Below are 25,539 nucleotides of genomic sequence, written 5' to 3'. Positions count from 1 at the left end.
GCGCGGTTCGATAACTCCACTCCGATTAGTCTTGAGATAACAGGTCATGGACTTCTAGACTCGACGAACATGGAGCTTCGACTGGAGACTGTCGTGGTTGAGAAAACCCTAAACCATGCGGTAAGGGCGGGATGCGAAATTGCCATGGCAATGAAGAAACCTTCTCGCTTTGTGTTTTGACGCTTTTTTCGGTTCTTGGAGCCAGCTGTGTAATTGCTCCGACTGGTGTATCAACACCTGGTACTTTGGACTTCTTACTCTGCTTTGTGGTGTCTTCTGGGCCAGGCTCAGCAATCTTCCTCTTGTGTTTTACCAGACCCTTGTTCTGAAGCTTGGGACGTGGTAACCGTTCAGGGTGTAGTCCTTTCTGAACAACACAAGACAAAACTCTACATTTGATTTCGTGGGTTGACCACATATCGTAGATCTTGGTCAATTCTGGGAGAAATATCGTTGCTGACACGGTGACGTTACAGCAAATGCCGTTCCCTAGTGTAGCAGGAATTTTGATGCCCTCACATGCTTGAGGAGCGTCCCTCAACGTACCTTGGAGCAGTTTGTGGTTGAGTTCGAGCCCTGTTAGGTGTCGTATAGGCCATTTAATGGAGGGGTAAGACTGAAAGTGCCGGTTGAGAAATTGGCAGATGTCAGCGAGATTACCTGACAACGACCGTGTCCATCCATGTCGGAGGCAGAGCAGATTTTGCAACGTTTCTTCTGAACGCACAGGTGGACTCCGGTAGCGCTCAATTGCCTTCGGATCGGGGAAGCAATTTGGAATGGCCACGGAGTGATAGCCGTTGTCCTTAAGAAAGGCCCGGAAACGTGCTTGCCTTCCAGATGTCAGCGATGTCGGCTTTCTGAGTTCTCGAATCGAAGTGTGACTAACCATTTATTCCTCTCCATCCTGTTCCCATCATCACTGAAGACATCACACATTGTTCCAGCCAGCTGCTTGGCGTTCTGGGCAATTTCGAGGGCAGCCTCATGATTGACTCCCGGAAGGCCTTTTGAATATTCGCATCCTCCAAGCAGGAGCCCTAGTATGAGACTTGGCTGGTCGAGATCCCACTGTTGCAGCAAAGCCAGAGCATCGCGCTTGTTAGCGGACTCGTTACTTAACCCTGCACCCTTCCAGTGTCGGTGCTGCTCTTTGAACATGACAATCTCTCGGCATCCACATGTGAGAGCTGCGCTGTGGTGCGTCCAAACGGCATCAACAACACCTAGATGTTGGAGTTTGACACATGTGGGTGCTGCTTCCGCAGGTGCCTGATGGAAAGGGACGCCTAGATAGTTTAACATGTCTTTCAGCAAACGTATCCTTTCCGGCTTGATTGGATTTGGATCTGGTTCGTATTGGCTGTAGCGATCTGGGCCATCAAAGACGAAGAGAAGGTGTATGCTCAGCTCCAGCAAGGTCATAATCTGGTACATGATCGTTTTCTCGACCGCATTAACCTCGCGAGAGTCTGGTGGAATTAGATGTCAGCATTTTGCATCGCCAAAGTCTAGTTATGGACGCCCATGGTAACAAACTTTTGCGTAGCCAGTCGACTTTGCAATCATTCTCAAAGTAAACTTGCCAGCAATGTGCATCGATAGCGACTCTCAGAGGCCGACCACGTCGCTGAAAATGATCGGCTGACCATTCCGCCAGTTTCAAATTCACGCCCGGAGGAGCTATATCCCAAATACTGTTCGAGTCGGTCAAGTTGCAGAAAGATGCCGCGCTGAATCGCGAGTGTACCGACCTAGGGCTGGGCTTGAGCTGTGAATTTCCGTTCTTCGACATATTGAAATAATTGTGAAAACCCCTGGTTTTTGTTGGTTCCCAAAGTAGCTACCGTTTTTCGATGGGAGCAAGTAGAATTGGACTACATCAAGAGCAGCGGGGTTGAAACCCAGGAGATTGTGGGTTAGTCTCGCTGAAATTGTTCGGACGGAAGAGGACGTCGATAACGTTGGCTACCCAACTGACACTTTCGTAGGATGATCCCACCACCCGGCTCAGGTTTTCGGTGTTGTAGTGAATGGTAGATAGGAACCTGCCATAAGTTCTTGCACACCTATGCTCGGTCATACATTGAAAGCTCTGGTCTATGTGCCTTCCCACCAAAACCCGGACCAGGACTTGCCATATGCCAAACTTTGTAGGCCGTACCTTGCAGCTTCTCGTCATGGAAGTCAATTACCAGTGTTGCTCAGTAATTGCAACTTCGTTGACATCGACACCCTCCTTGAACCATCGCTCTTCTTCTGCAATCTTCACATCATTCCCACTCATCTGCCGCTTCCTCATGAGACCATCGTCGGCAAAGGTCCAGTCCTCAAGGCCATATGTCCGCCACCACTGACCAGATGCGTCATACCACTCGTACCAAAACTGAACTGCGATCTGATTTCAGTAGACATGGCAGTTAGCTCTGGGCAGCAATCCTACTTCTGACCTGCCGCCGCCACCAGGAAGGAATAATGACTGACTTTGTTGTCTGTAAAAGCAAACAGCTCCTTTCTCAAGCGATATCCCTTCTCTATTGACCACTTGTTCTTCAGAAACTCGACAATTTCTTGGCGCCCTTGCAGGAACGTATCGCGGTTTCTCCAGATGGAGTCTGGAGTGTAGGCCATCTGGACCGCCTCCGCATTTCTTGAATTCGACCAAAGTCAGCCAACGGCAATCGGATTCAAGAAAATAGCGAAGGGATAGTCACTTCGTGTTCCATGCATCCTGCGCGGCCTTGACTTTGATCCGAGCTGTCTCGGTCGTGGACGGCGGAAATGGGGGCTTTGACTCAGCTGTCATGGCGATGGCTGAAGAATAGGGAAGGTATTATCAAAACAGGGGTAACAGTGGAACTCGAATGATCATAGAACAAGAGGGTGAATTTTCTCTCGGATATTTCAAACAAAATGCAAGGTTATCAAACAAACAAGAAAACCATGTGAACACCTGGCTTTAATACAACTTAATCAAAGGTCATCGTAGTCCAGTGATTATGAATTCCGTGTCGTACGTGCTGACGGCAGACAGTAGTCATAGAACGATCCGAGCTGGTGGGGTTCCGAAGCGAGCCGCTACAGCTCCGTGCCGGACACCTCTTTGAGGCAAGCTCTTAGTATAGTAACAAACGAGAAGATATAGTTCAGGGGATATAGTTTGAGCGACAGGTAAAAAATGTACCTATGACTATCTCCAATAATAGGACCACCAGCGTTCGTGGCCTGAAGATCCGGGAGAAGTGTTTCTACAATGACGGGTTATAGAGACATCAAGGTCCCTCACTTGCCTGAAGTCCGGGCAATATCCAGGTCATACTCGCCTTTTGAGTTTCCCCCTCTCTCAATTACGGCGCAAAAGGAAAGAGGAGTGGGAAGGGAAAGGCCGTTGTCGGAGATGAGGGATCTCGAGGAGAATTCAAGTTGTTGTGTTGTCGGCCAAATGCAAATTGCAAGTTTCTGGAACTTGGAAAAGAGAATAAGTACAAGAGGCCATCCGGTCGCTTCAGTTCTGATTTTGGCACATGCAATGAAGCCCGGCGATCGCGCAATCCAAGGCAACAATCCCCGGGCCCCCCGAGGTCTGTCCCATTCCAGCGTGACAATGGACAGAAATCGCAAACCCTGGAAGTTATTGACGTTCACTGAGAAAGGGCACCTTAACGGCCACCCTTTCCAGGGCAATTGATCAGTCTCCACTGTTCGATACCTTCCGGTTGATGTTACTGGAGGCTTCGCAGCGGTTCCTGCCCGCCCTCCCGCCGAACCTCCGGAGAACGGAGAACCCCTCCAAAAGCGAGCAGGACCCCGCTGTGATTGGAGATACGATCTGATAACAATACATCGGCTTCCTCCGCTTATAAGCTCACCTCAAGCTTCGAATCCAACCAAAAGAATCTCGCACTTTTCTCTTCTCAAGGACAGCAAGCTCAAATCTCACGAACTTCACAATCTAAAAACCCCTTTTCAACAAAATGTCTGCTCTTAAGGCCGGTGACTCTTTCCCCGAAGGTGTTACTTTCACCTACGTCGCGCCCAGCGGTGACACAGACCTTACCGTCTGCGGTCTTCCCATTCAGTATGATGCCAGCAAAGGCAAGTAAACATGTCATGGCTCACTCACAAGGATCCCTCACATCATCTTTGACTTGTTTTTTTCTCCACATCTATATACTAACGCAATCTCTTACCCACGACGTAGAATTCGCGAACAAGAAGGTCGTCCTCGTCGCCGTTCCTGGTGCCTTCACCCCCACCTGCCAGCAGCAGCACGTCCCCTCGTATCTGGCCAAGCTCGAGGAGTTCAAGTCCAAGGGCGTCGACCAAATTATCTTCATTGCCAGCAACGATGCGTGGGTAATGGCCGCTTGGGGCAAGGCCAACGGTGTTAAAGATGAGTCTATTGTAAGTAATGAATCATGTCCCTCCTGCTCCCCCCCTCCCCCCACCCCCAACCCCAAACCACACGTAACTGACACGCAACGAATGCTTAGCTTTTCATGTCCGATGCCGACTGCAAGTTCAGCAAGACCATCGGCTGGACCCAGGGTGACCGCACCAAGCGCTATGCTATTGTCATCGACCACGGCAAGGTTACCTACGCCGAGTTGGATGAGGTGCCTAAGAGCATCGCCAACACTGGTGCCGACGGTGTCCTGGCTAAGCTCTAAATAGAGAAAAGGGGGCTTGGAAAAGCCAAGGCAAAGAAACAAAACAAAGGCAAACAGTAATCATCAACACCGGCAAAACTCATATACTGTGGTTGCGAGCAAAAGTAAAAACCACCCTGCCAGGCACAGCACTTTTTTGCACAGACAATATGTGTTCAATACCTGCTTCACCTAATTAGACTTACCCACCACACCAAGTAGAGAAGTAATGGGAACCAAAACAAATGTCAAGGGGAACGCGATGATAGTCGCGGGATACTCTTGTTTAACTGGGTATTTGCTTGATAGAGTATCACGAGGTACAGAGAATAGAAGCCGCGTGATATGCCTTTTGCCCGCTGAAGCGCAGCGTTATATTATGATTGCCAGATCCCTGTTTCTTCGTCCCAACGGCCCCAAAACTTTCTCTCGCCTCCCTAGTATCACAGGGAGGTGGGTTATGGATTTTGTTCGTCCTTGACCAATGCATAAGTCGGCATTCTGTTAAGCTACCCATGCAAAGCGTTTGATGTCATATCCGTTAGACGCAGGGATCCATGCAACCGGCCCTTCCAGAAACCAAGCTGTTGTATTGTTTTCGTTAAACGAGACGAAAACCCTCCAGCTGAGTGCAGGCAAAAAAAAAGAACCGAGAACCGACCAGACCGACTCCGCGTATCCCTTCCAGCTTGCCACGCAGGACCGTAAAGACATTCCATTCTCCCTTCACATCATCGTGTCCCCCGACCGACAAGACCGCATTTAACGGGACTTGGCAGCGACCTTGACGGGCGCACCCTTGGCACCCTGCTTGGAGGTGACACGGGCCTTGGGGTTGGCAGCGTTCTTGGCCTTCTCAGCCTTCTTGGCGGCCTGAGTCTCCTGCTTCTTGGCCTTGGACTCCTTGATGGCGGCGAGACGAGCGGCGGAGCGGGCCTCAGGGCGCATGGAGCGGCGCTCCTTGATCACCTCGAGGGAGGCACCGACGATGGCACGCTGGGCCTTGACGGTACGGCGGGAGCGCTTCTTGGCGACCTCCTGTAATGGGTGTCAGTCATCTGCTTCGCGCAACGGTTTCCCCCCCATCGATCCCCTTCACCCAGTTGCGCGCGCGTCCAAAGTATCCGTATTCGCGATATCCCTCTCCGTCATAATCTCGAAGTCTTCGATATTGCTTCGGCAGAATCGGTAGAATAGGGGGCTGGTGACGGTGTGCGCAACGGGGGAAGAAGAATGGGCCCGAGTGCGGATATGTGGTTTCTTGCGTACCTCAGAGATACCCTTCTTGTGCTGGCGGCGGTAGAGGACAGTCCAGGCAATGCGGCGGGGGTTCTTGCGCTGGAGGAAAAGCGACTCGGACTTGCCGTTCTGGAAACGGAAGATCTTGCTGTCGCCACGGACGTACAGCTTACCCTAACGGTGTCAAAGAAAACATGTCAGCACTTTTATCACGGTGGCTGTGTTTCCCTCCTCTTGTTGTTTTGGCTCGCCCTTCATAATCCCCCTCAATCAGAATATCGTCGACGTCGCGGGGACGAGATCCGTCAATATCTCTCGCTTGCTTTCGAAAAGTCGTTCCCTCCCCAAATCCAAGACCAAGACCAATTCCCCACGGGTTCAGATCCCGGTAGCATTTTCGAGCCGCAAATCATTTTGGACGGGCAAAAAAACCGTACCTTTCCAGGGTAGATCCTCTGGCCGGAGAAGGTATCGTCGTACGTTCTCATTGTGGCGGTTTGCTGTCGAGATTGTCGGTTGTCGGGAGATGCTTCCTCGAAGGTGCAATGTTCCAGCGTCGATTTTCCTCAATTTCTTTCCGCAGCGAGGTTGTGCGATAGGGCTGCCTTGTGATAGGCTGGCTGCACGGACCATGTGGTCCACCTCAGCGCTGGGGTGGCTCAAGTGGGCTGGCAGCGGGCTGGCAACGCGGGCAGAAACAATCGCCGCCACTTATCTGCCAGGTGGTCCGGGCTGTAGGACGTCATCCTCAAGCAAATCGATAGCCCAATTTACCATCAACAAGTGCAGAACGAACGACGGGCATCTGGTTCACTTTTGGTTCGCAAGCGTCACCGCTATAACTTGCATGTTGCATGAACAAGGTGCACTCATTTAATCGCTCCGGAATTCCGTCTGAACAGCTGTGTGATTTTTATGTTTTACGTCTGGTGCATGCGGTTTGCTCCATTGATTTGTCGTACTTCCACGTCAAGAAATGGTTATCAATGGCTAACCCCAACCCTTGTCAAACGATAAGTGCTTAGTCTTCATAGGAGTTTGGAGGCTGTCCCAAGTTGTTCTTTCTAACGCATGCAAACATACGAAAACGTCAAAGACATACCGACCTTAACTTGCAAAGCTATAATGATTGATGCAGACGCAATTGCCTCTGCTGTTCTTGAAGAGTTTAGCAAACTCCCCGCGAAACGGAAGCCCAGTGTCCGCGACAATGGTCTTCACGAATGGGTTCCTATGGCCGGCATTGTAGCCAAAGGTGCTGCTCGTTATATGCCTAGAAGAAATCCAAACTCCTGACTGATACAATCTCTAGGCCCAAACGGACTGAAATGTGTAGCTTTGGCGTAAGTACGTACAATGGACCGCCGGGACCACTGAAGTGTCCAATGTGCCTCATGATCACGCAAGATCAGTCTGTTGCTGGAGCTAAGGATGGATTGTTGGTCATAGAACAGGTATGAAGTGCCTTCCGGCATCCAAGCTGCCCCAAGCCAACGGAGTGGTCATTCATGACTGGCACGCCGAGATACTTGCTATACGAGCCTTCAACCGGTTCATCCTCGAAGAGTGTAAGCGCCTCGCTCTTCAGGGGGATGGTGCCTCGCAATCCGAGTTCATCTACCGAAGGACAACAGCCCAACATGAAAACCAAGGACAGCAAGGAACAGCAGAAGTATGGCAAGGACAACCGTTCGCCTGGAGGGAAGATGTGAGCTTACACATGTACTGCTCCGAAGCGCCTTGTATGTGTCCCCGCTGCCCAAACCCCCCCTTCACCAGAGACGACTCGACCCCGGTGAAGCCCATGACTAACACACCAATCTACCAGGCGGGGACGCAAGCATGGAACTAATCATGGCCGCCCAAGACGACGCCTCGCCCTGGGAAGTCCCACCCCCAACACCAGGGGACCTGCCAACCCAAGCACAAGCACCAACCCCAGCATCAGCAGACAACACCTCTCTCCCCGGCCGCGCCTACTTCTCCCAACTCGGCATCGTACGCCGCAAGCCCTCACGCGGCGACGCCCCTCCCAGCTTATCCAAGTCCTGCTCCGACAAACTTGCCCTTAAACAAGTCACCTCGCTTCTGTCCTCTCTCACCAGCGCTTTGGTCTCGCCTGCGAACGCATACCTGTCCAGCGTCATCTTGCCCGCGTCTCAGTGTTCTGCCGTGGCTTGTAGTCGCTGTTTCTCTTCCTCATCTGCTGATGGGGGGCGGATGGCACCCTTACTGGACGCGAGCGTGAGCGCGAAGCTGGAGGGTGCAGGATATGTCTTTCGGGAGTTTAGGGTTGAGACGACGAAGATGGAGTTTGCATTTTCTAGGAGGGCTATACCCCCTCCAAATAATTCCTCCTCAACAGATATGACGGACATGGCAGACGTCAAGGACACAAAGCCAAAGAAGCTCATAGCTAGCAACCTCGCGACATCATGGACGCTCAACGGCCCGCGCGATGGGGAGGGTTTGGTGGGTGGCGTGTTGCAGGGCCGGAAGCAGTTTGATCTACGGGGAGCGAGTCTGGTCTCTCGGCGGAAGATGTGGACTTTGGCGAGGGAGGTTTGTTCGATGATGGCGCTCGATGATGATGATGGCGAGATCAAGCGAGTCCTGGGAAGTACGGACCTTGTTTATGATGAGATCAAGGAAGGAAGTAGCTTGCTTGAGGGGAGACGGAGGGCAAAGGAGGAGACGAAAAGGGTGGCGTTGAAAGGGTGGGTGAAGAATACTGGGGGTGGAAGCTTCACACTTGAGTAAATCAAAGGAGTGTTGAGGAATGATTCAGAGAAGGATTGCTGGAAGATACGTGGTCACTATACAAAGCGTGAATGAGTGACGTTTCACTTGCGCACTTGAATGCACAGCATGTCTCGTCTCCACATCATCTTTGTCTCGTTGTCATATGGGACACAATTCCTGATTCGTACTTCTCCAATGTTGGTTCGAGAGGCCAAGCTTTTTCTTTTTTCCAGCGCTTGGTCAGTTGTTTTGTTTTGGTTATTTACATCGTTCTGATGTAGCATGCGTTGTTCCTATAACCATCATTTTAACCGCAGTCTTTCTCTGTAAGAGTCCAGGAGCAAACCGAGATGGACGAAGACAATTAAACACGTCTTTCCGCCTCGTTGCCACATGTACCAAGTAACATCCTTTCTCTTTGAGCTGAAAGATGAGAGCAACATTGCCGCCCGAAGAGCATTTCCCAGCTTCACATAGATTCATATGCCATCATGAGAAGACATTGAACAACTAAAGGACGGGTTGAAGAGACCCCGTGATTTCCCCAACGCAGCACGCCATGATAAATGTCACCGCAAATATGAAGATAGGAAAACCCGCGCTTTGGGGGAATCAAACAGAGAGAGGGAGTATTTTATTTTTTTGTAATTTACTCGACCTTGCTCTCGAAGTTCTCGCCGGCAACGAGATCGGGGATATCATCCTCCTCAGCGTCCTTCTCGTTCTTCTGCATGTTCTGGTAGCTCTCGGCAAGCTTGCGGAGGGAAGCGAGGGAGTCCGGGCCGAGCTGGTTAAGGATACCGGGGACGAGCTCAGTGAGCTCCTTGTCCTCACCGTTGCCGTAGATGGCGAAAGTGTTGGCAGGGACAGCGGCGTGAACTGTGGTACAAGAAACACAACTTGTTAGCAGACAAGCCCCCAAGCAACGTTTGAAGCTTAGCTGTAGCAATATGTCAAGAGGCCGCCTGACTAAGTAGGCCATAACACTCTTGCATATATAACGAGTTTTGACCAAGCCCAGTCAAGGGGGGTCCATATCGCGAAATTGGAACTGGGCGTATTGGTACGTACCCTTAGGGGCGGCGAAGTGGATGACGTTGCCGTCGCTCTTGAACATGTTCACCTCCTCGATGGCCTGGATGGGCTGAACATTGACCTTCTTGAGGGTGGCCTGGAGCTTCTTGTCATCGCCAGCGGAGCGGGCAGGCGCTCTCTTGACCTTTCTGCGGGGAGTACCCTTGCCACTATTTCATTTCGAAAAAAAAGTCCATTGTCAGAAATCAAAAGCCTCTCATGTTGTCTGCATCTGCATGTTGCTCATCGCCTTTCGCTGGGCTCGCGGGGGTAGGTTTTTTGTGTGGGAGACAATCGAGGGCGCGCGCGAAAGAATGGAGGGGTAATTCGGTGCTGGCTCGTTTTTTTGTGCGTGTTGTGTGCGAGAGCGATTGACGAGTGATATTCAAATTTCTACATACCCTAAAGCGGAGGGAAACCACCTTTGTTAGCCTGTCGAACAGAACCTCATCCTACAGAGCGAAAACATGGGCGACGACATACCGATACGGGCCGAGGCGCCCAGCTTCTTCAAACGCTCCTGAACATCCGACATTTTTGCTGGCGGTTTGTTTGGTGATGAGAGGATGTGAGATTGATCTGTTGTGGGGAAAAAGCGAAAGGTGCGGGAGATCTCGGTGAACCTTAGAGCTCAGGGTTAGTTTGGCGCTGGGACCTCATCAAGGACCTGTGGGCGGCAGTGTGGGCTCTGGGCTTGCGGGCTGGGGGGGGGGTTCATGCTGCTGGCTGAGAAGAGGGGTGATGTGTGAGCGTTTCGCGGCGGTGCTGGATGGGCAGTTGGCCCGTGCATACTTAAAATCTTGTCCTTCAAGAAACTTTCCTCTTACCTACACCCCCGCCGCCATGTTAAGCTTATATGGCATAGTTCGAAACGGTCAAGTAAACAAGCCTACTACAGTCACCGGGAGTTACCTTCGATCTATATAGTGTTGATATCGAGCTTCACCTTCATCTGCTTTTGGACGTTGAGGAATAAGTCTTGTATGCCGGGCCTCGTATGTCCAGCTAGCGGAACCACATCAAAATTCTACCCCACCTGCTTTGGTGCTCACCTTGACTTGTTTCCAGTTCACCGCGAAAGTAAGCTCGCCTCACCTTGGGACTTGACATCATCGTCTGTTATGATGTCCCTCATAGGATGATATCTGCCAACGTGGTTGTACATGGGACAGTTCGCTTCACTATATAGTTTAGGTTAGATGATGGTCCTATACCCTCCATTTCTTTTCATCGAAGCAGCAAGCAGTCTTTCCAGAGAACATCGTGATATTGCACAACTTCGAGACCATGGGACTTGGAACCAAAAGCTGATCATCTCCGTCCTAAAAACCCAAGACCCTTTTGAACGCCTTCTCTTTCAATACCCATCTTAGAATACACAGTAGTTTTGTACAGAATCATGATGTTACAACCCAAACCGCCTACGTGTGACCACTTCTCAACGTAAGCTAGCCCAACCACTACTTCTCAAGCGGAAGACCGGCCTCACGCCTCATAGCCTCCTTCCTAGCCTTCACCTCATCCGCCAATGCCAGACTCTTCTGCACCGACGCCCGCTGCTGTCTCTCCTTTTCCTCGGCCTCGGCCTGAACCGTCCAGACTAGAAAAGTCAAAGTTAGCAAGCTACTCATCTCACTTATCTCCATCTTCATCTTGCTTTGCCCCATTCCCATCTCTCTTTCTTCCTATCCACATCCGCATCCAAATCCCCACCTCTATCCATCTCCATCTCCATCCCAACGAAAACTCCAACAGAATTGCCAACAGACGGACAAAAGGAACAGAGGAAGAAACCTTACTTGGCTTATCAGACTTGGAGTACTCCTTCAACTTGGTAACAAAGTCATCAAACTCCTGCTGACGCTCGAACCGCCTCTCCAGACTCCTCTTCTGCAGCTCCGGGTTGTACTTTTGGAAGAGCTCCTCGTCTGTCGGGGTGAGCCAGTAGGTGAATGCAGGACCGCCGACGCAGATTGCTGCTCCACTGTTTGTTAAGGGTAACAAGAGTTTGTTAGATCTCTCTTCTTGAATTTGACTTGTGAGACGTGAGAGGAGGTAGGCATGGAAGAGAATAAAATCTTACCCGAGCAGCATCTTGGTCCAGAGCCACCAGTTGACTGGCTTTTTGGCGGCCATTCTTGCAGTGATCTTTTTGAGTGCTTGAGGTGCTTTGATGCCAAGACCTGAGATAACTGCAGCTTCTCCTGCTGCTAATAAGTGAGCAGGGAGAGTTTGTTATAAGGTTTACGTGTGGTGAGATCCGCGCAGATACCACACTTGGTTGATCTTGTCAGTTTGCTGTGTATATTCATTCATGTGAAGGTTTGGTACGTACAGTTATCAAAGTGACGTCGTCAATGACAGTAGAACTCGGGTCTGAGCTCTCAAAGCTTAGGTCAATCAGTTGCTGAATTGCAGAGAGGCAGGCAGGGGGAGCCAACCAGGAGGACCGACAGGCGGGGAGATGCGGCAGAATGCATACCGACAGCGTAGTGTGGCTGACCGAGGTGAGCAATACGGTTTCGTGTAATGACAGTACGTGTATTTACAGGTCCCTTGAAATCTTGGTAGGAACAGCCACACATATTGCCCTCGTTATGGTTGATATCAGGGATGGTAGTTCAAAGACCTACCTACTTGCACTTTGTTTTCATGAATCTCGAAGGTTTAACCAAGATGTCATCCGCTGAAACAATTTGACTTCGATCGTATAGATCTTATTCCATTCCAACATCAACCGTCTTCCAGTATTTCTATTTACTTTACAAAGCACACCATCCCCAAGCTTTCTCTTTCTTTCTCTCTCTCTCTACTCCCCCAAAGCCCCATAACTCTTGACCCGACTGAAGAAGAACGGCTTATCATGCTTCAGTGTAAACTCGCCCCAATCATCCGTCATCCTATCATAGTTATAAAACCCCCTCCAAACAAGCTTGTTGTTCTTGGCTCCCATCTTGCCCGCCGACTTCAGCGTCAGATCCAAGCGATATATGTACTTGCCCACGCCCTCCGTCTCAACAATCAAATCGCCTTCGATCTCATTCAAAGGAGCAGCCGGGTTATCCGCCGCCGAGGCCAGACGCCAGCGGCCCTTGAGGGCGTACTGCATCGGCGCGCTAGGGAGGTGTGTAAGCGCGGTGTTGTTAGCGGCCTGCCTCTTACCGGCATGCAGCGCCATGGCCTCGCGGGTGAGGTGGTAGACGACGTCGGCGGGCTCGGCGGTGGTGAGCAGGCTGATGGCGGTGCCGTCACGGAAGAAGCGCAGGTAGCGGTAGTAGGTGACGATGTGCACGGGGCTACCCCAGGTGGTGGCGTTAGCATTGGCCTGGCCGGTGCGGATGTAGTTCACGGTGCTGATGTAGCAGCCATTGAAGCGGATGCGGGGACGGAGACGCCACATGCGTAGCCAACTGGAGTTGTAGACGGTCTTATAGAAGACTAGGGTGGTGGCTCGCGATTCTTCTGCGTGTTTTTCTGCTCGTTGTTTGGGGGTCAAGGGGAGTAGCAGGGAAACGTCTGGGGTCTCTGCGGTTTTTTCATCATCATTTACATCCGCAGCGCCCTTGTCGAGCTCCGCGGCCTTTTCTGCTCGGGCTTTCTCCTGTGCTTGCATTTGCTCCTCAAATTCGGTGAGAAGGTCTTCCTCCGTCAGCGGTTCCCAAGTGATTTGCCGCTGCCAGTGATAATGCATGCTACCAAACCCGAACTCGTCGCCCAAGCAGATGCGTCGCCAAATTCGATCTTCGGTGGCCACCAAAAAAGCGAACTTCTTGCAAACTTGCGCAAGGCGGACAAAGTCAGCAACATCTAGAATTGCCACGTCACGCATGATGTGAACCAGAAGTTCTTCCGGAAGAGAGGCAATGGGACACGGAGGCGGCGGCATCCCTTCTACAGGAGGACCTTCCGGCTCGATCGCTAACCCTGCGAAGCTGTTGATCAGCTCCTTCATGGTCTGCGGCTGTTCCGCTGACGATGGCGCGGTGGCAGCACTCTCCGCACCGCCAGCAGTACCAGGAGAAGCCGTCGCAAGCGGCTTCGCCTTTGACTTGGGAAAGTACTTGTTCTTGTATTTCTGATCCACGGTATCGTCCATCTATGAATATCCCTGAGTCAGCCAATCAATGGACATCGATAAAAAGGCAGAATGTCGTAAAATTCGTGAGTTTGAAGACATACCCTAAACGCCTTCCTGTAAAGCTTCAGACTGTCACCCAAGCTGCCCGCGGCCTCCCTCTCCACAGCTTTCTCATAATGATCAAGCGCCGTGACCGGATCCTTTGTTGTTTTCTTTACCGTCCATTCCCCTTGTGTCGATGTGGACGCGGCTGCAGCTTCATCGTTCGGTGCATCAAAAGACCTCGGCTGAACATAGTCGTCTTCGTAGTCCTGACGTGGTGCAGCAGCCTTTTTGGCCGGTGCAGGCGGAGGTTTCCGGGGGTGAAGATGGTGTTCTGCCGCAAGCTCCGCTGCTGATAGTGTCGGTTGTTGTTGTTGTGGTGGTGGTGGCGGTGGCGGTGCTGGTGGTTGCTGTTGGGAAGAAGATGAAGCTTGTGTTGTTGGCAGTCTAGCCCGAACCTCTGCTCTCCATTGCTCACGGAAAGACTCGAGGTCAGGATTGGCTTCTCCGGACGTATCCATCTTGCTTTGAAAGGGGATTGGTGGTAAAGAGCGACTAGACAGGCAACAAAGTGAAGTAAGAAAAAGGGAACTAAAGTCGAGAATTATTCAGCAGCATATATTATGTAAGAGGGCAAGGCCAAAAGGAGGTACATCAGTTTGTCCTTCTTGTTTGGAATGTAATAGAGGTAGTCGAACTCAGGATATCGGTGGATGTTCGTCCTCTTAATCTATGTGAAAAGATATGTCACGAGCTTGTTTCCGTGCATCATACCAAGTAATTAACGAGATACAGCTACCTTTTTGTACGGTGAGATGGAGGAAGTGATGGGGTTGGATGGAAGTAAGTGGTTGTGTCATTCGGTGAGTTAGTTCTTAGGTTGTCGTTGATTCGGCAGCTCGAGATAAGATAAGCACTTGATAGCGGCGTCGGGTATCAGATCGGGAACAAAGCCGCGGTACTTGGCTTGTGCGCAGATCATCAAGCACGTCACGGCAGTTGCGAGGTCGGAGCTCCCTTTCCAAACTCGTTCACCAGTTGTGAAATGCGAGATACATTTCAGGACTCGATAGATTTAAAAGAATATCGACATTAGCAGTAGTCATCGGCATGGAATCTCATCCGGACGTTTTCGCAGATCGTACTCCCTATATGAAGCAGTGGATTAATTCGTTTCATACTCGCCGGGAACTGGTGTGGCACTAAAACCGCTCAGTTACCTATAAGGCCACAGAAAGGCCAAATTGCTGTCTACTCCATGCCTGATGCTGTATATGCTCAAAGGACATATCGGCGCTCAGAGACCTCATGTACAGTAAAGAGATGCCATAACCTTTAAATATTTTGTGTATCCCATCCCTCACTCGCTCTGTACGTGATGACGTTTATCAATATTCGATCCCTCAAACCCAAGTGTAACCATAACACCTATTCCGCTGCTCCGTGTAACGCTTTTAAGACAAACCCCTATCCCTTTGTAATGCAGCATGCCGAAACGCAGACATATCGGCCAGAAATGATGATTCGGATAGAATTCTCATGTCCACTCCGTGGTCCGGTTTCAAAAATAATCAGAATAACGAATGACGGGGGCCATTTCTTCAAGAACTAAACTCATAAATTTTCGACTGCTGATCAATTAATCATGAAACTACCATTCCAGCCAGGCCTAGTGGTGATGATGGCCATCCCCGTCATGAGAATGGGCGCTCTCCGGCCTCGACACGCCCGGCACGACGCAGCAGCCCCGGCCCGAGCAATCCTCCACGCAGGCAAGCAGGCACTTCCCATCCGCCTTGCCGCATCCAGGAAGTGAAGACGACGAGTCGTCCGGGCGGGGCGAAGTCGCGGCCTCCTCAGTGTGGTTGTGTGTCATGTCGAGGCAGAACTCGGGCTGGATCGTAGCGCTGTGGATTCCATATTCGTGCAGACACTGCCGGACCTGCCTGGAGAGCTCCATGTACTTGTCACCGCCGGCCGCGGAAATTGGGAAGTCCACTTGGATGTGCAGCGAGGCAACGAGGCTCGTGTCGTCGAGCTGCCAGACGTGGACGTGGTGGCAACTGACTACACCCTCCAGATCTTGGATATCTTCCCGGATTTGCTTGAGGTCGATGTGCTCGGGCGTCGCCTGGAGCAGGATTTTGGAAGCCGCAAGAGTGAGTGGGATGGCTGAGCGGAGGATGATGACGGTGATGAAGAGCGAGACGGCAGGGTCAGCATAGAAGCGTCCCGGCCAGTTGGTGAGCCAGATAATCAGGGCCGTGGCTATGACACCGACGTTACCCAACGCATCTCCAATGACGTGAAGAACCATTGCATTCATGCCCATATCAGCATGGCTGTGTCCGTGTCCGCCCTTGCTTGCCTTCTTCGGCTTGGTGTGGTTGTGCTCGCGATGAACGTTCGAATTCCGTCGCCCCTTCTTTGACGAAAATGAGTGTGCGCCATAATGTTGGTGATTGTGTCCATTCGATCCTCCAATCAGCGGGGTGTTTTCGGTGTTGGTGTCCTCATGTCCGCCGTTTTCGTTGTCGGAACTATTCTCACTGCTAGATTCCTCCGGCTGGGACCTGCTCGCCTCAATGATCTCTTGCCTGAAGCTAGCCGGATAAATTTGCATGTCTTCGATGCTCGTGAAGCGGGCGTGTCTGGCGTTGCTCGACTTCCGGGCTCTACCCGTCTGGTGACTATGCGCATCGCTCGCTGCCCCCGCGCGGCCTTCCTCGGCGACCGCGCTGTTCTCATATCCATGGTTGTGCTCGTGGGCGTCCGCATGGCCATGCGTATGTTCGTCGTGGCCGTGGTCGTGTCCGCCAGGTCCATGGGAGTGGCCGTGTCCGCCGAGAACGACGAAGCCAACGAGGTTCGAGGCAAGACCAAGCGACCCAACAATCAGAATCAGTTTCGGGTTGTCGATCGTGGGAGGGTTGATGAATCGGCCGAGGGCTTCAAGAACGATGGATACGCAAAGCGCAATCAGGAATACCGCGTTGAAGAAGGCACCGAGAATTTCCGCACGTAACCACTAAGACAGCCACGCCCGGTTAGCAAAGGATTATGGGAACGGGAATCACACCGGATCGCAAGACTTACACCGTAGGAGAACTGATCTGTTGTCGCCCGCTTGGTCAAAGAAAGGGCCCACAATCCGACAAGTAGAGAAATGATATCGTTTAGCTACATAGGATATGGTGTTAGTCACAGAGTCTTGTTTTATACACAAACCGTAACGAAAGGGTTCAGTGAGTCCCAATGTATCCCGGCGTATGCGACGTACCATGTGAAATGAGTCCGCCAAGAGTGCAAGTGATCCGACAGCGAGACCGACGGACAATTCCAGGAGGAAGAACATGACATCGATCGCCAGCATCACTTGGATGCGCGTCGTCTTTGACCACGCCATCTTGGCGACGATGTGGTTGAAGAAGGGCGCCTGATCTGTTACTCAAATTCCCAGGTGGAGTGGATTGGACTTTCTGTGTCGCGATCGGGAGAGAAGATTCGAAAGGGGCGAGAAGAAAAAAAGTAATGTTGAGACTTGTTTGCTGTGGTGGTACTTGGCAAATCGGGGGTACCGAAAGGGATGGAGTTCAGTTTGATTTAAATGGGGAGATGGACGCTGCGCTGTGCGTTGAATGAAAGCCGGATTTGTTGCTTTGTGAGTGATAGAGGTACAGGAATTCGCCGCTCCTTCGTTTCGTTGCGTGTTTAATCGGTCGCGCTATCACGTCAGCTGTTGCCAGGGGCAGTACAGGGGCTCCCGGTCGCAACAAATGACCTGGGAAAAAAAGGGTTTCCCCAATTCTTACAAATATTTCCTGACCCAATACGCTAGGTACGTATCTGTTGGATGAAATAATGCCCGCAACGACACAAATGAGAATGAGCTCTGCGAGTGAAGAGCAAGCGAGAAAGGAAAACGACAGGAATTCGAGATCAACCTCGCCACAGTGATTAACTAGTTCATCCGCAGAAGGTGTGCACACCAGCAGCACATGAAAGGTTTAGTAAACGTCCACTTGCATCGATTACAAAGAATCGCCATCACAAAGCCGGACCCTCAAGACCTCCTCAGTATCCATTCATACACAGGAGTACAACTCATCATGCTTCCCGCCGCAGCGTCTGGATTGGAGAACGCACTAGATCCAGACGATCAAAGGCTCCTTCCACATTTCCATTGGGATCCGTTAGTGCAAAAAAACCAAAAGCTCATCAAGGTGAAGCAAATGCGCTTTCTGCCAGGTCACACATTGCATGCGTTACCAGCCCAGATTAGAAGGGAAGATAAAAAAATTTTGTTTAGATCTTACGCTCTTCCCTTACTTACCCTGCCGGCGTGGATCGAGGCCCCCGAACGGCTCCCGGCCGAGAGTCAACAAAGAACCTTGGCCACGAGGGCCGAATCCGATCCGCAGCGCCGAAAAAAAAACTCGCAATCACAGTGACATCAGCCGGCCGAAGCCTCCCATCGGTCCGCCGGAAGTCACAGTTTAAGGTTTTAATTTGCAACGGAACATGAGCCAGGTAAGACAGGGTATGGCAACATGCTGTGTATGTAAGTTGCGAGGTTGTTTGGCATTCATCATCCGAAAGTCAGGCGAGTTGCCATCAACATCGAACTACAAATGTCCAACGTTACCGTTCGACCATTCCAAGCTATGCTCTCGCCATCTCATTCATTAACTTGAACGTCAGTATACGCTCATCTCAGGGTTGATTCAGTGAGAACATAGTGAGGATAGTCAAGATATCACTGCAGGACAAAAACACCATGGGAGGTTTGGGCTGGGAAAGAAAACGAATCGCTATCCAATATATATATATATCGCTGGCACATGAGGGCTATGTCTCCTAACGCTAACAAACATAAACGGACAGAAACTGGAATGACACGTGAAATCGATCGAGCATAAGAACCACCTCCCAGACCCCTTCCACCACTCACTCATCCGTCTCGTCCATCTGTTTCCCTAGGATCTCCTCCGCAGTGGCTCATCCATTTTTTGGATCTTGCTCCTGTTCGGGCTCGGTAGGCGTCCCCCTCTCTTCGGTATCCCCCTCAGAGTCAAGCTGCGGGCTTTGATCGGCCGACTCGCTACCGTCACGGGAATTCCGTTGTGCACCTCTGAAGGCACCCTTTTTGACCGACGAGCTTGTTGGTGGTGATTCCGGGACAGGTTCTAGTAGCGTTGGACGATAAAAGTTATAAGCCTGCTTTTGCACCAACTCACGGTGATCAGCAGGAACAAATATACCCATGTACGGCCGACTGTAGTGAGTGGCATGATGGTAGAAATAGGCGATATCTGTGCGAGGAATGCCGCGGACCAGCGGGACAATGGGTTGAAAGCTATCTTTCAAAGAAACGGGAGGAGGGAGAGTATCATCCACAAAGTAGAAGTCCTTTGGAGGGTTGGGTAGCTTTCTTTTCCGGTCGTGGACCATGTACCGCAGATTGTCATCCATCCGATATCTGTAAGGTCGGTTCTGACGCGGAACATGGCGTCTGCTACCACGGTAGAAGAAGCATCGGCCTGGTGTCATCCCCCAAGGCTGACGGTCATCGGGAATAACAATGTGCTTCGTTTTCGGCAAATCGTGAGAGGGAATCAATACACCTTCGCGTGGTCGATAAGGGTCCGGAACAAAGGTCCAGCTATTCCATGTCTCGGGCTCTTCGCCTACACAGATCAGGTCAAAGGGAGTCGGATGAAGCATCACGGGCGTACAGAAGACTTCATTGTTGGGGTCGTTCGGAGATACATGCCCCAACGGGAGGAGAGTGCCTGTATTGTAAGCGCGACCCTGCCTGACAAAAAACTGGTAGGCAACATTACGTGAAGGGACACCTTTTTGACTGTGAACACGAAACCTCTTGGCGTGGTAGTGTGATTCCACCGGAAGAGCGAGACCCCAGGGTCCATCAGGCATTTCAGGTCCGTCCCATAGATGTGTCTTAAAGATTTTGGCGTATTGATCACGTCTCAGCCCTCTCGGATTCGGCCGTGGCCAGTCGTCGCGGAGGAGCGTGGATAATAGTGTCGGTCCCGGTTTGCCCTTCACTGACAGGTCTATGACCTGTTTAGCCACGTTATGCATGTTTCGAATGCTAGTTGTCCAAGGGTTCAAGAAAAGGGGAGTGTGCTCTTCTTTGGACTTTCGCCAGGTCGTATCACCGAGGACGGTAGCCAATCTTTTCAGCATGGATTTCTCCTCACTTGCCGTGATCCTTTGTTCAGACTCCAAAACGAATTGACGTGTCGCGACGCCCGTCTTCCATTTGCACCTCCCACCATTCGGGAGTGCGGCCTCAAAAATAGCTAAATCTGTTTCCTCGGGACCATCGCCACCGTATCCCTCCACTCCCAAATAGGTACGCAGCGTGTGAAACGTGCGCCAGGAGTTGATTTTATCCTCTGGACTAGAATCGCCATCTGACGATGCTACCACAGTAAGCTCGCGAGACAATCTGGAGGCACTGCTGGAGTTGACGTCTGCCGTAGCTTGAACTTGCACGCCACGCCAACGAGTCGGTGGGTCAAAGTCGGGCATCAGTATCACTCGCAAGGGAAAGTGTTTTGAGTCATCGTCCTCCTCCACGTCGTTCTGTCCGACGCTGGTTTTGCCTTTCCTGGTCACGTCTGCTGGAGCATCTTCCTTCGTGAGATTCTGGGGCATGTCAAAAGCGTGGTCAGGATCCTGCCACCTGGAACCGTCCTCCCACTCAGTTCCTGAATTCTCTGGAAGTCTCAGATCCAATAGTGCGTCGATCAGGTCGACTCGGGAATAGTATGCGTTCATCGGCTCGTGGATACCCATATCGATCCTCATCACTCTGGGCTCGGCTTCGGTTTCGTCAATCGGCAGCCAGAAGGTCACACTCAAACCGCCATGCCAATTTAGATGCATCCCAATCTTTTGCAGAACTAACACTGCCGTCTGGTTATGAGCCGATGTTTTGCGGAAATGGGAGGTGGTTTCTTGCTGCACGGGGAGGAGGGTCCAACCATGCCATTTCTCCAGCTTGCCGTTGTTGAAGATACCCTGGGTCTGGTGCAACTAGCCTATGGAACTCAAGGTATTCGTAGTGATGACGAATTCCGTTGCGCTCTTGCGTTCGTCCTCGAGAATGTAGTCTTCCAGCTGCTTCTTCGACCGGATGCGCACATAGACTGAATCCGACCCTTCCGTACGGTCCGTCAACATGACCGGATAGTTTCCCGAGTCTTCAATGTAGCCAGCAGTCTGCATGATTGCGTGTTGGGAGTTGGTCTCCTTTCCGAGAGAGACCCAGGGATGGTGCCAAATCCCAAGGTCCCTCAACATGCGATACATTGCTAGCTTGTCCACAATGGAGTGAATCGACGTCAGCCTGGGAGTATGGACGCATATACCGCGCCGCCTGAGTTCCCTGATACGAGCTGCGAAGACGGCCATAGTATCATGCTGTGGTATGATGTAGTGAATATTATGTTTATGGCAGATTTCCACAACCGCATCGTACCACGACACATAATTCTCGTATCTCGAAACCGGCTTCAAAAAGTGCATCTTGTCCACGGGGTATGCGAGCCTCTTTCGCTCCGTCGGCGGGACATTTGGGGGAAAATAGCCGGGTGGGTAGAGGGCGTGAATTCGATAGTGCCCCTTTTTGTTGAGGATGGTGGCAATTTGACGGCCTGTGGGTGTGGCGCCATCGGTGATCAAAATGGACCCTGATCGGAATCTCAAATGCTTCTTGTGTCTGTTCTCATTTGCTTTGCGTTGAAGTTCGACATACTTATCGTAGAATGGCAGCTTGGTCCAAGGGTTGTTTGTCGCGCCATCTGGACCGGATGAACTGGGCAAACGATCCATTCTTTCGAGGAAAACTTGGATCGACGAAAAGATATAGTGGTATTCGTAAGTTTGAGGTACTAGAAATGCTGGCGTTGAGATTGGGCGACGTTGCCTGGAGGATGGAAGCTCGGCGAGAACTCAAACTATACTAGGATGTTCAGGTTGCAGAAGACAAATTCCAGGTACCACATTTCTCATATGGTATTTCTGCTTTTTGTGCAGTATGGGCTTCGGGCTTGGTATAGTAATTGCCTGATGTAGACGGGGCATGTCATGCTAGTAGAAGGCAAGAAGTAACAAGTTCTGGTTGCCCCGTCTCCAATTCCTCGGTTGACATCGTTCTGAAGGTAAGTGCGGACGAGAGCTCACACATCCGTCCGAGATCATCTGGATATCACCCCCTTGAGGTCAGAGAAGCCACACAACAGCTGCCTGATTCCGTACTTTGAGAAGATGCAGAGCAGAGAGACTCCCCTAGCCCCGTTCATCAGATGACATCCCCCAAAGAGTGAAATGGGACCGACGATGGTGCCAGCTACCTATTTGGTCAGCCATAGGGCGAATGACTTCCACCTGTGCGAGTATTTTCCTTTGACAGGATACATGAATGCCTTTCTCGCATTTCTCTTCCTGTGTATCTTTCATCTACGAACCATCCGCTCCTTCACTCTCGAAGCTTCTGTGTTTACCACCACGCTCTGTTTCCTGAGCTGTTTCCTATGGACAAGGAGTGTCCCACATCTTCGCCATGACCATAACCAAGCAACAAAAATCCAACAAAGCCCCCTCGCGCACTCGCAGTTTTGTGTGGTATTAGGGCACTTCGATTACAAATTATTGTTCCCTGTGGTCATTCGGAGTCCTCTCCAGGCCCCAAAACCAAAGGATTTGGCGAGGTACGTACTTCTAGGTAGGTGCAAGTATCTCCAGCTCGAAACGAACCAAGAGTCTCAGGTTCGCAAAGTAGCAATATGTGCCCAGCCCGTAGAAGGGTAGCAACGATAGCAACTCTAGGGAATTATATGTCCACTCCAGGCCGGGTTGACCAACAGCAAACTCCGAGTCGGACGTACTGCCGATAACGGAGGAAGGAACTCGAGAGAGGAAGCCGAACTGCAGCATAACACCGGCTAGGAAGGAAAGAACTAACAGGAGATACCGGAAGCAACTGAATGGCAAGAGAAGGTGCAGACGACAACTGCGACTGACCCTTCCAGTTCTCCCCGTTTCTTCGTTTCTCACTGTTATGGGCAGAAAACAATGGCTTTCTAAGAGGAGATTCGCGCCTAACTTGCATCAAGTTTTCGATTCCCTGTGGTCCATTTATGATGACACCTTCGGGTTCCTGCCACTCATCTTCTGGATGTCGAGAACGGAGTTCACCTAGAGGTAAGTGAGTAGTACCTCTACCTCTTGACCCTCATTTGCTACCGCATGATTTGCTTGTCTCCGAAGGTACTGTGTTCAGAGTTACTCTCCCCAGAGGCGAGTGCTTCAGGGCCAGCAAGATCGTTCGATTTGTAACCGGGCAGCAAGTATTGAGACCTTGCCTCATCGTTTCCTGACTGGAGAGAAAGAGCTTCCATACAATCCCAGTTTGCTCTACATGCAAGTGCAATGCTCAACACGATCACTCACGGGCTTTAAGGCCAACCGGGCAGTTCTTTCATCTTGATCCGAAGCGGAATCGCAACAACCAGTATCCCCCGCTGCCCTGTATGAACCTTATCGAGAGGTACTTCCAGACCTCCTGTCTTGGCTCTTTTTTCGAATCATATCCCGCTCTGACCTTTATTCTTTCCTTTCCAGCCATACACGTATTTGCCCATGATCGAGCTACCTCTACCTACCTCTACTTCAGCCCCGTTACTCTGTACCTCCTGCCGTGGTCGCCATATCGAGCTAGACGTCCGTAGCTGCACGTATGGATGGAGCGCCGACCGACCATTCCGCCATCTGCTCGTTCAGGCTCCGCGATTTAAACATTAAAAGCCAACCGGGGTCGGGGCGGTCATAGCCTCAGCCTCTTCCTTGCTCGTAGTTTGGACCCCGGTATCATAGTCCAACGGCAAAGACAAGAAAGAGGCATCATGCCACACAGAACGAGAATACACCCTGGAGATATTTGCGGCGCATGAACGACACTGCTAGTTACGTTAGTCACCATTTTATGTAAATAATAGCTTAGGGTATTAGTATCGAAAGATCAAGCACGAACAGAAATCGTCAATGAATGTGGCAAGACTAACACACTTGTTGAGCTCCATGACCGCGTGTCAACTTCCGCCCGATAGCCCGCGAGCCCTTCACAGTCGATATTTTTGACGGTGCCGTCGTGATAGGAGCTTGAGCGAGATAGAAACCCGCGCTCCTCATCTATTGCTCGCCGGCTCCGTGTCGACCGCCGCTCCAAGGGGGAGAGGAAGAGTCCCGGGTCGTGTTAACCAAGCAGGGCGCTGTTCAAACCAAGCACAGCTCGCATCCCAGACTGGACATTGCGAACAGCACCTTCCCCAATCCGATAGAGCAGCACCTAGCGCGCTCATGCATTAGGTGGTAGAGATAATCTACGGCCCACCGTTTCCATCATCACACTTGGCTGCTCACAATGCGTTGGAGCCGAGTCGATACAATATTATTTTCCACCGGCTGCTGACATGCCGAACCTCAGTGGGCCATGGAAAGATATCCACCCATTTCGTGCAAGAGGGTTAGATGCCTAAAGTGAATAAATGGCCAAACATATGAGAGCTGTAGCGACGGGAACAACCAGCTAGCCAAGCAGAGCAAAGCAAGAAAGGTCGGCAATAGATCATTCAACAACACTATTTCAACACTTCCCTGACCTCCCCGAAATGCATCCAGTGGCGTGTGTCACTGCAGTCCGGCAAGCTGGAGAAGACCAACAGGAAATAGTCGTCTTAAGAAACACACGAAATGGGCAGCTCAGTGAGGTAGGTATAAAAAAGTGGAAGGGGTCATTACCAAATGTAGGTAAGCACGACGCTACCTTGAAGCCCCAAAGGCCTTACATTTCCCTCCTTCTTCATTTCCTTCGTTGGGTTTTGATTCTCCCTCATTGTTCACCTTGTCCGTATCTGGTGTAGTGGGCGTACAAATCGGCTCAGTATAAGTGCCCAAAACCCTCAAAGAATGGTGCGTGAATCCAGACACGATGGGAATGGCAAGCGATTTCGGAAGTAACGGCTTGATTCGACGCTTGAAGATAGATCGGAGACCTGGCTGCTTTGAGTGACATGCAGCATATTGTTGCCGCAAGATATTGACCGGCATATTTGTCACTGTACCGGGGGGTGAACAAAACAAAAACTAAACAAAGAACAATGGTACGCTTGGTGATGGTGAATTAATGACTGGGCCTTTGAAGCTTTGTCACACCATAACCTGTTAGCCTGGTTGTCCGGGAGGCATAGATCTTTGGGTAGGAGGAGCTGAAGAATGATAAAGATGGACGACCAGAATTTACCCAGACCTCTGGCGGAATGAATGCTTAGGCGACCGGCGCGAAGTCACCTTACCAGGTGATACGCAGTTCGCTCTCTGCAGGTGTTGCTCGGCCGGTTGATCGGGTTGTTTGGACAAATCGCAACATGCAGGTAGCATTTTGTAGTGTTTATGGAAGCCCAGTTGGCAGCGATAGACGATGACAATGGTTGGACATAGCAACAGGTAGACGAGAAATGTCACCGTATCCTAAACCAATAAAGCCGGCATACCTCACGTATCTTGAGCAAGTCGAAGCGAATTTCCTGCATAGCCATAACCAAAACTACCCCAGAGGAGGAAGAAGAGGCATAGGCATTCTGGGGACCAAGGAACTGAACTTCCAATATCCAGACATAAGATGGC

General features: G+C 51.1%; 10 protein-coding genes across 10 annotated transcripts; 2 read left to right on the top strand and 8 right to left on the bottom strand.

The window, feature by feature from the left end:
* Nucleotides 1–25: 25 nt before the first annotated feature.
* Nucleotides 26–1,998, bottom strand: B0T23DRAFT_437519 (PIN domain-like protein; the record flags this gene model as incomplete). Its single annotated transcript, XM_062840627.1, has 5 exons — nt 1,540–1,998; nt 890–1,472; nt 661–833; nt 547–576; nt 26–438 (listed from the first exon to the last, which is right to left on the bottom strand). The coding sequence occupies exons 1-5, from the start codon at nt 1,793–1,795 to the stop codon at nt 26–28; spliced, it is 1,455 nt and encodes a 484-aa protein (XP_062695026.1). The 5' UTR covers nt 1,796–1,998.
* Nucleotides 1,999–2,988, bottom strand: B0T23DRAFT_64588 (uncharacterized protein). The gene is made up of 3 exons (XM_062841581.1): nt 2,715–2,988; nt 2,485–2,650; nt 1,999–2,398 (listed from the first exon to the last, which is right to left on the bottom strand). The coding sequence occupies exons 1-3, from the start codon at nt 2,804–2,806 to the stop codon at nt 2,192–2,194; spliced, it is 465 nt and encodes a 154-aa protein (XP_062695025.1). The 5' UTR covers nt 2,807–2,988; the 3' UTR covers nt 1,999–2,191.
* An 843-nt stretch (nt 2,989–3,831) lies between these two features.
* On the top strand, nt 3,832–4,774 carry B0T23DRAFT_64551 (putative peroxisomal membrane protein). Its single transcript, XM_062841580.1, has 3 exons — nt 3,832–4,095; nt 4,202–4,404; nt 4,494–4,774. Exons 1-3 carry the CDS (start codon nt 3,975–3,977, stop codon nt 4,668–4,670), a joined length of 501 nt encoding a protein of 166 aa, XP_062695024.1. The 5' UTR covers nt 3,832–3,974; the 3' UTR covers nt 4,671–4,774.
* Nucleotides 4,775–5,411: 637 nt separating this feature from the next.
* On the bottom strand, nt 5,412–6,376 carry B0T23DRAFT_393088 (putative ribosomal protein L24.e.A, cytosolic; the record flags this gene model as incomplete). The annotated part of the gene is made up of 3 exons (XM_062838051.1): nt 5,412–5,687; nt 5,919–6,062; nt 6,326–6,376. The coding sequence occupies 3 exons, from the start codon at nt 6,374–6,376 to the stop codon at nt 5,412–5,414; spliced, it is 471 nt and encodes a 156-aa protein (XP_062695023.1).
* Nucleotides 6,377–7,264: 888 nt separating this feature from the next.
* B0T23DRAFT_64426 (adenosine deaminase/editase) lies at nt 7,265–8,690 on the top strand. Its single transcript, XM_062841579.1, has 2 exons — nt 7,265–7,630; nt 7,717–8,690. The coding sequence occupies exons 1-2, from the start codon at nt 7,345–7,347 to the stop codon at nt 8,646–8,648; spliced, it is 1,218 nt and encodes a 405-aa protein (XP_062695022.1). The 5' UTR covers nt 7,265–7,344; the 3' UTR covers nt 8,649–8,690.
* Nucleotides 8,691–9,051: 361 nt separating this feature from the next.
* B0T23DRAFT_64363 (nascent polypeptide-associated complex subunit beta) lies at nt 9,052–10,667 on the bottom strand. The gene is made up of 4 exons (XM_062841578.1): nt 10,497–10,667; nt 10,184–10,327; nt 9,702–9,874; nt 9,052–9,509 (listed from the first exon to the last, which is right to left on the bottom strand). Exons 2-4 carry the CDS (start codon nt 10,237–10,239, stop codon nt 9,280–9,282), a joined length of 459 nt encoding a protein of 152 aa, XP_062695021.1. The 5' UTR covers nt 10,240–10,327; nt 10,497–10,667; the 3' UTR covers nt 9,052–9,279.
* A 453-nt stretch (nt 10,668–11,120) lies between these two features.
* B0T23DRAFT_64343 (uncharacterized protein) lies at nt 11,121–12,107 on the bottom strand. The gene is made up of 4 exons (XM_062841577.1): nt 12,040–12,107; nt 11,788–11,980; nt 11,504–11,688; nt 11,121–11,304 (listed from the first exon to the last, which is right to left on the bottom strand). Exons 2-4 carry the CDS (start codon nt 11,838–11,840, stop codon nt 11,165–11,167), a joined length of 378 nt encoding a protein of 125 aa, XP_062695020.1. The 5' UTR covers nt 11,841–11,980; nt 12,040–12,107; the 3' UTR covers nt 11,121–11,164.
* Nucleotides 12,108–12,358: 251 nt separating this feature from the next.
* On the bottom strand, nt 12,359–14,689 carry B0T23DRAFT_410314 (uncharacterized protein). The gene is made up of 2 exons (XM_062839398.1): nt 13,884–14,689; nt 12,359–13,800 (listed from the first exon to the last, which is right to left on the bottom strand). The coding sequence occupies exons 1-2, from the start codon at nt 14,343–14,345 to the stop codon at nt 12,514–12,516; spliced, it is 1,749 nt and encodes a 582-aa protein (XP_062695019.1). The 5' UTR covers nt 14,346–14,689; the 3' UTR covers nt 12,359–12,513.
* A 775-nt stretch (nt 14,690–15,464) lies between these two features.
* B0T23DRAFT_64316 (cation efflux protein) lies at nt 15,465–17,526 on the bottom strand. The gene is made up of 3 exons (XM_062841576.1): nt 17,105–17,526; nt 16,921–17,004; nt 15,465–16,852 (listed from the first exon to the last, which is right to left on the bottom strand). The coding sequence occupies exons 1-3, from the start codon at nt 17,228–17,230 to the stop codon at nt 15,494–15,496; spliced, it is 1,569 nt and encodes a 522-aa protein (XP_062695018.1). The 5' UTR covers nt 17,231–17,526; the 3' UTR covers nt 15,465–15,493.
* A 1,022-nt stretch (nt 17,527–18,548) lies between these two features.
* On the bottom strand, nt 18,549–21,718 carry B0T23DRAFT_437505 (uncharacterized protein). Its single transcript, XM_062840626.1, has 2 exons — nt 20,926–21,718; nt 18,549–20,874 (listed from the first exon to the last, which is right to left on the bottom strand). The coding sequence occupies exons 1-2, from the start codon at nt 21,685–21,687 to the stop codon at nt 18,823–18,825; spliced, it is 2,814 nt and encodes a 937-aa protein (XP_062695017.1). The 5' UTR covers nt 21,688–21,718; the 3' UTR covers nt 18,549–18,822.
* Nucleotides 21,719–25,539: the final 3,821 nt, after the last annotated feature.

Source organism: Neurospora hispaniola (genome assembly GCF_033458365.1).
Source record: "Neurospora hispaniola strain FGSC 10403 chromosome Unknown B0T23scaffold_2, whole genome shotgun sequence".
NCBI classification, from domain to species: Eukaryota; Fungi; Ascomycota; class Sordariomycetes; order Sordariales; family Sordariaceae; genus Neurospora; species Neurospora hispaniola.
Note: the sequence above shows the minus strand (reverse complement) of the source record. Positions and strands in the feature narration are given on the sequence as shown.

Excerpts from the sequence above, each read along its gene's own strand:
- B0T23DRAFT_410314 (XM_062839398.1), bottom strand. The coding sequence starts at position 14,345 with ATGGATACGTCCGGAGAAGCCAATCCTGACCTCGAGTCTTTCCGTGAG. Across the intron at positions 13,801-13,883 it reads TTTACAGGAAGGCGTTTAGG|ATGGACGATACCGTGGATCA; the intron begins GTATGTCTTCAA and ends GGATATTCATAG.
- B0T23DRAFT_64551 (XM_062841580.1), top strand. The coding sequence starts at position 3,975 with ATGTCTGCTCTTAAGGCCGGTGACTCTTTCCCCGAAGGTGTTACTTTC. Across the intron at positions 4,096-4,201 it reads TCAGTATGATGCCAGCAAAG|AATTCGCGAACAAGAAGGTC; the intron begins GCAAGTAAACAT and ends CCCACGACGTAG. Across the intron at positions 4,405-4,493 it reads GTGTTAAAGATGAGTCTATT|CTTTTCATGTCCGATGCCGA; the intron begins GTAAGTAATGAA and ends ACGAATGCTTAG.
- B0T23DRAFT_64363 (XM_062841578.1), bottom strand. The coding sequence starts at position 10,239 with ATGTCGGATGTTCAGGAGCGTTTGAAGAAGCTGGGCGCCTCGGCCCGT. Across the intron at positions 9,875-10,183 it reads GCCTCGGCCCGTATCGGTAT|TGGCAAGGGTACTCCCCGCA; the intron begins GTCGTCGCCCAT and ends GAAATGAAATAG. Across the intron at positions 9,510-9,701 it reads CCACTTCGCCGCCCCTAAGG|TTCACGCCGCTGTCCCTGCC; the intron begins GTACGTACCAAT and ends CTTGTACCACAG.
- B0T23DRAFT_64316 (XM_062841576.1), bottom strand. The coding sequence starts at position 17,230 with ATGGCGTGGTCAAAGACGACGCGCATCCAAGTGATGCTGGCGATCGAT. Across the intron at positions 17,005-17,104 it reads TGGCGGACTCATTTCACATG|CTAAACGATATCATTTCTCT; the intron begins GTACGTCGCATA and ends TATCCTATGTAG. Across the intron at positions 16,853-16,920 it reads CAGATCAGTTCTCCTACGGT|TGGTTACGTGCGGAAATTCT; the intron begins GTAAGTCTTGCG and ends TGGCTGTCTTAG.
- B0T23DRAFT_64343 (XM_062841577.1), bottom strand. The coding sequence starts at position 11,840 with ATGGCCGCCAAAAAGCCAGTCAACTGGTGGCTCTGGACCAAGATGCTG. Across the intron at positions 11,689-11,787 it reads TGGACCAAGATGCTGCTCGG|TGGAGCAGCAATCTGCGTCG; the intron begins GTAAGATTTTAT and ends CTTAACAAACAG. Across the intron at positions 11,305-11,503 it reads CTCCAAGTCTGATAAGCCAA|TCTGGACGGTTCAGGCCGAG; the intron begins GTAAGGTTTCTT and ends TGACTTTTCTAG.
- B0T23DRAFT_437505 (XM_062840626.1), bottom strand. The coding sequence starts at position 21,687 with ATGGATCGTTTGCCCAGTTCATCCGGTCCAGATGGCGCGACAAACAAC. Across the intron at positions 20,875-20,925 it reads GCAAGAGCGCAACGGAATTC|GGTATCTTCAACAACGGCAA; the intron begins GTCATCACTACG and ends CACCAGACCCAG.
- B0T23DRAFT_64588 (XM_062841581.1), bottom strand. The coding sequence starts at position 2,806 with ATGACAGCTGAGTCAAAGCCCCCATTTCCGCCGTCCACGACCGAGACA. Across the intron at positions 2,651-2,714 it reads CAGGATGCATGGAACACGAA|AAATGCGGAGGCGGTCCAGA; the intron begins GTGACTATCCCT and ends GTCGAATTCAAG. Across the intron at positions 2,399-2,484 it reads TTGCTTTTACAGACAACAAA|ATCGCAGTTCAGTTTTGGTA; the intron begins GTCAGTCATTAT and ends TACTGAAATCAG.
- B0T23DRAFT_64426 (XM_062841579.1), top strand. The coding sequence starts at position 7,345 with ATGAAGTGCCTTCCGGCATCCAAGCTGCCCCAAGCCAACGGAGTGGTC. Across the intron at positions 7,631-7,716 it reads GTACTGCTCCGAAGCGCCTT|GCGGGGACGCAAGCATGGAA; the intron begins GTATGTGTCCCC and ends CCAATCTACCAG.